The sequence below is a fragment of the Bidens hawaiensis genome, unplaced genomic scaffold, assembly GCF_021521415.1.
Source record: "Bidens hawaiensis isolate Kalapana, Puna unplaced genomic scaffold, B.hawaiensis_p1.1 tig00019814_1, whole genome shotgun sequence".
Taxonomy (NCBI): domain Eukaryota; kingdom Viridiplantae; phylum Streptophyta; class Magnoliopsida; order Asterales; family Asteraceae; genus Bidens; species Bidens hawaiensis.
In genome coordinates, this window is record NW_027493013.1 from 137382 (window position 1) to 146431 (window position 9050).

Here is a 9050-nt window from a genome sequence, read left to right on the forward strand (position 1 = left end):
AAATGGTCATTTCAAGAATGGTTGAACCTATCGTTCCAATCTGTCATCCGAAGATTTATGAAACCAACAAGATTTTGACACGTGTCCTAAAACAACAAGATTCTGATCTATTCGGTCTACCATCCTACCGAATGGAACAGTCGGCCATAAACCTTCGGATAACATATTAAAACGATAGGTCCAACCATTCTTGAAATGACCATTTTAGTTATATGTAGAATTTGGCTATGTGTAGTGGATGAGCTACAAATTAGGGCGTTTTGTGACACGTGCCGTCCAGTCAGCAAGGGGTGGAAATTTGTTTTTAGGGTGTAATGGTGTTGTAGCCTATATATATATACACACACAAACACACACACACACACATATATATATATCTATATCTCACAACTAATTATAATAATAATATAATTATAAGGGAAGCAGGCGAGAAGAAGTTGCCCCCCCTCTCTATCGCCCCACAAATTGCTGGGTGGGGGGGGTAGTGTTGTCGTCGGGTTTCGCCCCAAGTTGGCGCCCAGTACACATAGCCCCGAGTCATTTTCGTCGTTTAATTAACCTTCAAAACCTTTTTATATGTATTTGTTTTTTGCAAATGAGGTGAATTTGGTAATTTCACTATTACACATTCTGGGTTTGAGAGAGAGATACATATATCATATTACATACATATACATACACTCTCGACACGCAACGAAACCCCAATTCCTCAAAACACAAATGAGACTTGATTGAAGATATTGAAATGGTTGACAAGAAATCATCATCATCGACCATCATTAGAGACAGAGATCGAGAGTTACTTCTTCCAATTACTAATCCCACCAATGAAGACAACAATCAATCATCTCCTAAACCCTCATCATCCGCTACTTCTTTTGCTCATCATCCAGGCCGTGAGGTCACTAATTCTTCACAAATTTTGTAACTTTATGCTCATTTGATTGCTTATTTTTGTTTTTCATTGAATAATTGATCTGGGTTTTTTGAATTTTGGTTGTAATTGTTGTTTTATATGATTCCAGGGTTAGTAATTAGCTTAATCTGAAATGGGGTTTTGTTATTTGTACGAAAAATTGAATCTTGATTAGGGATTTAGATTGAGGGTTTATAACTTCTACGGGCGTGCATGGTTCGGTTTTTATGTTGGTTTGATCAAAATTTGGTTGATTTTGTTAATGGGTTTTGGTTATTTGGTATAAAGATTGAGTCTTGATTATGATTTAGGGCTTAGTTTGAGGGTTTATAGATTAAAAATTGAATCTTGATTAGGGACTTTGTTTGGTTAACTAAATGAACGAACACGAACAAAAGCCATGTTTGTTGAGTTCGAGAATGTATTCGGTTTGTTTAGGTTTGTTTAGTAAAGGTTTTTAATGACTTTTCTGATCTTATTGTATGGATGTAAGCAAAATTATTAAATATGAAACAAAAGTGTGTATGAATATTATATGATTAATTTATATGTAATATATAAATTAACATACGGATATGGTTGTTAAGAAAAAACACCAACACAAATTGGTAGCCGGACCGAACCATTGACACTCACCATTCTCGGTTATCCAAATCAGATAAAACATTGTATTCATTTGTGTTCGTGAACTGTTCACGAACAAGTTCATTTCCTTAATGAACGAACACGAACAAGAAGTTGTGTTCAGTTAGGTGTTCGTGAACCGTTCGCTTGTCTGATAAAAGCTTAACGGATGAACATAAACTAGGTTGTGTTTGGTTGGGTTCGGTTTTCACGGAGTGTGTGATCATTATTTTTTATGTACAAGGATACTGATTGGATTATTATATGTTATGCTGTTTTATAACATTAATGTTTTCGTGTAGACTTTCTCAAAGGTTCTTAGGAGTTGGGCGTCTAAAAAGTTCATGACTGGATGGTATGCAAAGTTTTACTTCATAATATTATTATTAAGTTTTTTAACATTCTTGAAACTTAAACATAATCTTGTAACTAATTTACTTCTTTTTTCATATTTTGCAGTGTCATCCTATTACCATTAGCTATTACTTTCTATGTAACGTGGTGGTTTACACATTTCGTGGACGGGTTTTTCTCTCCTATATATGAGCAACTTGGCATTAATATATTCGGTAAGCATGCGCGGTTATCATCTTTGTGACTTTTTGAGTTTTATTGTTTTGACTTATAGTTTATATAATCGTGTTTCTAATTGACCATATAGTAGATACATCTTGTAAAGTAGCTTCATATTTTCTTATAGCTATCAGTAATCATTTGTGTATATTGAGGGTGTTTGGATGTGTGTTTTACTTTGTGATTCTTGTAGCTAAATTACCATTTTACCCTTTTTAGGTCTCGGGTTTGTGACTTCAGTTTCGTTCATATTTGTGGTGGGAATCTTTATGTCATCATGGTTGGGTGCATCTGTTTTAAGCCTTGGAGAATGGTTCATTAAGCGAATGCCATTTGTTAGACATATTTATGATGCCTCTAAACAGATCAGCACAGCTATATCGCCAGGTTGGCGACGTTTATTATTATTGTTGTTATTATTATATTTTTGTACTAATTAACGGGCCCCACAAATCTTTAAACTGTCTATAATGCAGATCAAAACTCACGAGCCTTCAAGGAAGTTGTAATAATTAAGCATCCTCGTGCTGGTGAATTTGCATTCGGATTCATTACTTCATCCTTCGTTCTCCAGGTGCATATTTTAAGGGGGTGTTTGGGAATCAGGATTGGTTATTTGTTCAAATTTTATTTGTTTATTTATTTATGTTGAAAAACAGAGCTACACAGGAGAGGAAAAGTTGTATTCGGTATATGTCCCGACAAACCATCTTTACATTGGTGATATATTTCTGGTGAATTCGAAAGACGTTGTGAGACCAAACTTATCCGTTCGTGAAGGAATAGGCAAGTTATCATCTTTTTTTGATATATTAAAAGTGGAAATTCGGATCTTTTTTACTTATGAATGGGTTGTGTTTGATCTCAAACGGGTCAAACACGTTTTAATCATAAGTTCATACTAACACGTTTCATTATTCATATAAGTTTAAGAATTGATGATTTTTTGTTTTTTGTTGGTGCAGAAATTGTTGTATCGGGAGGGATGTCGATGCCACAAGTTCTAACAACGTTCGATTCAGGCGTCAATCAGTATGGACCTAGAAATAACCCAAGCTGAGAGTTTATGTAAAAATGTTAGAGCTTTTAACTTATTTGTTCTTGCACTTCTTGATAACAAAATCTTAAAAGAAATATTTAAAGTAGTGTTTTGGTGATAGATTTCAGAGGCTCATTGTTAAATTTCTTATTATATAAATACATACAGTTAGACCATGCTTAAAGTAAATTCTTTTCTAAATGAAAACCGAACGAATGTACACATCTTTTGTTTGTTATTTACCTCTGATTAAACGGGCCAAATAGATTGATCGGTTGTACATGGATTGTAATAGCTTATGAACGGGTTAAACGAGTTATATTCACAAAATCAAGGCTATATGCGAATCTTGTAGCGAAATAAACATCAAGACTAGATATAACCACTATTTATGCATTGTTCAAGACACTGATGTGAATAAAACCGACTGTTGAAGCTAAATATGACCTGAATCAACCGATTACAAGTTTAACGTCTACCCAATACACGTCTTCGTGCCATCAAACGTCTAGAATTCAAAGCACTCGGCTTTTCTTCTTCACTATCTTCACTATCCAATACAATCACACCTTCTGAATCACACAATCCCTCTTGCTCCAAACTTTCTTCATCGTTTTTAGTAACATTCGTATCCGTAACTTTAGCATTTCCTTCAAGTACTTGGAGTGGTTTTCGTGGAAGTTTTGGAACGGGCGCCGAAATTGCATCTTTTTCCCTTGCTTTGACTTTATTATCAGTGTTTCTGTTAAGAGGTTTGCCTAGAAATGATAAAGATGGTTTCTTTCCGGTCAAACCTAGCTTCTTGCGTTTCGGGTTAGTGATGCAATTTCCATCAACAGAAGTCTTTTGAACCGTTAACAAGTTCTCCTTTTGTGCATCAAGATTTTGAAGAATGGTTGAATCCAATATTTCATGTTGTAGATTCTTTGAGCTAACTGTTGATGATTTGTTATATCGGTCATGATTAGAGTTGACCACGGTTGAAACATGATCTTTCCCAGACTCGAATGACACATCATTTGATTCTTGTTTTGGTTCTTGAACCAGTGACAGCTTCTTGCGTTTCGGGTTAGTGAAGCAATTTCCATCATTTGGTTTCTTTTGAACCTTCAATAATAAGTTCTCCTTTTGCGCATCAAGATCATCAAGAATGGTTAAATCCAGTATTTCATGTTGTGGATTCTTGCTGGAAAGACATAGTTTCTTTGAGCTAATTACTGGTGGTTTGTTATATTGATCACATTCAGAGTTGACCATGGTCAAAACATGATCTTTACCGGACTCAACTGACGTATCTTTTGAATCTTGTTTTGGTTCTTGAATCGGTGACTTGCATATTGTGTTTGATCCTGAACATGGAGCATCCAAAGATAGTTTCTTGCGTTTCGGGTTAGTGAAGCAATTTCCGTCAATTGATTTCTTTTGAACCTTTAACAAGTTCTCCTTCCGTGCATCAAGATCATTAACAATGGTTGAATCTATTATTTCATGTTGTGGATTCTTGCTAGAAAGACATAGTTTCTTTGAGCTAATTGCTGTGGCTTGTTATATTGATCACGATCAGAGTTGACCACGGTCAAACCATGATCTCTACCTGACTCAAATGACACATCTTTTGAATCTTGTTTTGGTTCTTGAATGTGTGACTGGCATACGGTGTTTGAAGTGATTTCATTCATACCCATATCACTTTCCCTCGTGTTTGGTCCTGAACATGAAGCATCTAGTGACAGCTTTCTACTTATCCCTGAAAGCTTTCTAAAACTCGTAGCATACTCGTGCAGATCAGTTTTCACCGGTTCCAGTGGTTTATCTTCCCTCTACAGACAATAAATTTACATAACCAACACAATTATGTGCATTTATATTAGAGAAAATCGCCAAAATAGACATTTGACCACCTTTTAAGCCAAAATAGACATCGACTTTTAGCCAACATAAAACATAAACATAACCATAATCAACCAATCAGAAAACACAAATAAGCTTTTCATATTTAGCTTATCTGATTGGTTAGTTTTGGATGTGTTTACTTCTTAACAGCCTATAAGTAGATGCGTCTATGCTGGTGATTTTCGCTTTATATAATCATCCATTCATCATCTGCTTTTCAAGAAACGCATACATACCATGATCAAATCCGTGACAGATTGATTACCACCATGATTTGGACTTGCACCAGGTCTGGCGAATTTTTCGGTCATAGATCTTGCTTTCTGGTCAAAAACTTGTTTGTTGTATTTATACTCCTTGCTCTACACATTGGAAAACACACACACACACACACAGTTACTGATCAGTACTTTATAGTTTAGTTTATATGACATATGCCTATCATTAAAAAAAAAATAAGATCAAATGAATTGATTAATAATAACATTCACTCACAGCTTCACACATTAGTCCATCATCAGGGTTGGGTTCACTCAGTAACAATCCAATGCTTGTAAGGACAGTTGAAATGTTTAAAGACGGCTGCCATGCACCCTGATTCAGACCGACCATTTAACGTTAAACAATCATAGTAAAACAAGATTCCATCTTTCTTTTAAGTAATTGACCAAAAGAACTCACCTTTGGTGGGAGGTTAAGAATATCAAGACAGATTCGCCCTCCCGTGTCGATATTAGGGTGCTATATAGGTGTTCCAAATGTTACAATTGGAGGCTGAAACGGATACCTACACATTCACACACAATGCATACACATAACTCACAGTCAAAACATCAAAACAGTCAGTGTGCATAAGATAAAATCCAAATGTTACTTGCGGTGCAAACATGCCAGGCCGTTCGCAAGATAAAAAGCTCGATACCAAGTCGACCATTTTCGAGCTCTAGCTGAGGCCAAACTTCAAATAAAGCTCGTTTAATTATTGAGCCCGAGCTCAAGCCTTGTGTATTTTTTAAGTTTTACCTCTTTTGGACTTCTGCAGTTAATGCGAAAAGATATCGGATATCGGTCCTTATTTCACTAACAGTAAACACTAAAAATTGACAATTAAGACTTAAAAAACTGATATCAGGAAAATCGGTGATATACCGGTCAATATCGCCGATAATATACATTGCACCAATATTTTACCAATGGACCGATAACCGATAGCTAATTAAAAATCTCACGTTGTATAGGCAGCACAACCAAGATTTGGCTTGTTTAAGGTACTACACAAGCTTGAGCCGAGCTTAGGCTCATTTAACGTTTTACTCTAAATATATAAATTTAATTAAAAATGTATATAAATTAGCTAACAATCAATACACAAACAGAACCCGAACTTGAAAAAACAACTCACAAGCCGAGCTCGAGCTTTAGAAAAACAACTCAAAACAAGCTTGGGCTCGGGTCATTTACACCCCTAAATGTTACAATGAATTGGGGGGCTGAAACGGAATAAAGGATACCGAAAAATTCACACAGACAAAACATCAAACACTTGGTGTGCACAAACCAAAAAACCCATCAAAACCTCACCTTTCGGGTATCCGAATCTTGATCTTAAAAACCCCCTTTTCATAAACAGTATCTTCCGGTCCTTCAATCTCTGCCACACCCACAACCCAAATCACAAATCACAAACATTCATTACACAAATACAATTAATATCATTTCTTTTAACTTACCGGCATCAATTTCAGTTAACGAGAACGAAGAGAGATCTGAATTATAAGAGAGGCGAGGGAACGAAGCACCCGGCGGCGGGTCGGTGAGAAGAAGCTTCAGTTCCTTCTGCATCCGGAGACTGAGTCTTGCGGCTTGAGCCATTGTTGATGACGTCACTGGTTTCCGGTGAGTGTTTGTTTTGTGTGGTTTTGAAAATTGGAAAGTTTGAATTTAAAGTTTTTGGAGGTAAGGTTATTAGCGCGGGAAAATATCTTTGTTACAAAGTTTCATTAGTAAACGAGTTGAGCCGAGCCTGAGTTTGGCTTATTTAACTTACACAGACCTCGAGCTTGAGCTCGGCTCGTGAGTAGTTTTTGAAGCTTGAGCTCGGCTCGTATACCATGTCTTAATGAATTTTTATATATGTTTTTATATAAAAGAGAATATATATCATTTTGTTATTTTTTTGATAATATTATATAGATTAATTAACAATTATTATTATTATTATTATAAAAATTATATTAATGGCTTGCTCGTTTAGGCTTGCGAGCCGTATCGAGCTCGATAAGTGAAGCTTGAGCTTGGGGTGTGTTTATTAAATGAGCTTAGTTTTAGGATTGGGCGCAGGATTTTTCAAGCTCGGCTCGATCGAGCTTTTTTACGAGTTGATCTCGAGTAGCTCACTTGTTTGCACCCCCATTAAGAGGTGAGGTAAGACTTTAAAGTGTTTGTTTGACTTAAACACCACATCTTAATGGTTTCATTCACCTCTTATTCGGTCATATTTTATTTAAAGTTGAATGAAAATAGATAGACCAAAATAACCTTAACCTACTACAATGTTCCTTTTCTCGTCTGCTTCCCAACTTTCAACCTAACAATCACTCGCGTCTTCAGATTTTTCTCTTCTAGCGACCTGGGCACAACACAACCATCCTCGCTTGATTTCATTCCGATTCCATGCACAAACAAGCCCCTTATGCATGGTTGTTTAAAATTTTGATATTCGGATATTTAATGCCTTGATTAATACTTTTCAGTTTGGGTCGTAAAGGCAGAAGGAAAATTCACATGCTAATTTGTATGAAATGACGAAAAGAAAGTTCATTGAGTGATACTCTTTGTCTTAATTGTCTTTTTTTTTAATGTCATGGTGTGACGAACTAAATAAAATAATATAAAGTATGTTTGTATAAGAGCATATACACTCTCGCTCCTAACTCACCACCTCCAAGTTAGTCTAACGTCTCATAGACTCTCCTCCCTCCCACACGGACTACAACATCCTCTCTCATAAAATTAACCTTATTTTTCATGAACAGCCCGTAACCACAAAAAACTCTCTCTCTCTCTCCTCACTACGCGTGCAACATTCTCGCCAAATACTCTCTCTCTCTTCCACCTAGGCATCCGTCGAGGTTCACATATGTCGAATCCGAATGGTATAAACAAGATTATAACTAATGTATCATACATATTTACATACATGTGTTTGTTGCAAACTTAAATATGTTAGTATTCATGAGCCTTTAAGAATTAAAACCACCAACTCTAATTATTTTGTCTCTCAATTCACTTGTAAATTGTAATGCCTCCTACCCACCATCTAGTCATCTACCCAATAACAATAACCACCTTTTATTTACCTTATATAATAATAATAATAATAATAATAATAATAATAATTATTATTATTATTATATTATTATTCTTATTCACATTGCAATATTCCATTCAAATCACATATAGTGAGAAACATGAAGGCTAGTTCAAGTCTAATAATGTGGTTAACTGTGGTTCTAGTGGTAAGTCTTGCCATCATTTGGGTCTTAGTTTTACTTCTCTTAGTTGAGCTCTACCATTTTCCTTTCATTTCGCGCCATCATCGCTCACGTGTTAGAACTCCTAATGCCACAACTGACACCACCACCACCACCACCACCGATAACAACTTTTCATTGGTTTACATTTCCAATCCACTTTATGCACACGAAACCGATACTCCATTTGAGATGACGACGACTACAACAACAGACAGTTCACCATCTAAGCCGAATACAAGGGAATACTCTGGCGATGATGAGAGAGAAGAAATGTGATCCGAGGCGATGGTTCGTGGTTTCTTCTTCTTGTTTGCTATTTCATTGTATAACAGTTTTCAAAGTAAAAGATTTTTTTACGTCTGTATGAGAGAAGTTTATAAAAATATATACATGTTCCCACTCATTTTAACATTATAAAACATATTCCAATCGCTCATGTCAAAGATTATTTATGCGCCTATACGATATT

The 9050-nt window shown here is 35.7% G+C and overlaps 1 protein-coding gene and 1 pseudogene across 2 annotated transcripts; one reads left to right on the plus strand and one right to left on the minus strand.

Moving 5' to 3' along the window:
- Window positions 1-745: 745 nt before the first annotated feature.
- Window positions 746-3255, plus strand: LOC143559386 (protein LIKE COV 1-like). Its single transcript, XM_077047982.1, has 7 exons — window positions 746-901; window positions 1843-1895; window positions 2000-2109; window positions 2333-2500; window positions 2590-2687; window positions 2773-2899; window positions 3079-3255. Exons 1-7 carry the CDS (start codon window positions 746-748, stop codon window positions 3171-3173), a joined length of 807 nt encoding a protein of 268 aa, XP_076904097.1. The 3' UTR covers window positions 3174-3255.
- A 150-nt stretch (window positions 3256-3405) lies between these two features.
- On the minus strand, window positions 3406-6952 carry LOC143559387 (uncharacterized; annotated as a pseudogene). Its single transcript, XR_013139930.1, has 7 exons — window positions 6776-6952; window positions 6627-6696; window positions 5727-5832; window positions 5541-5639; window positions 5282-5407; window positions 4690-4972; window positions 3406-4411 (listed from the first exon to the last, which is right to left on the minus strand). The product of XR_013139930.1 is annotated as an uncharacterized LOC143559387 (transcript).
- Between the last annotated feature and the right edge of the window lie 2098 nt (window positions 6953-9050).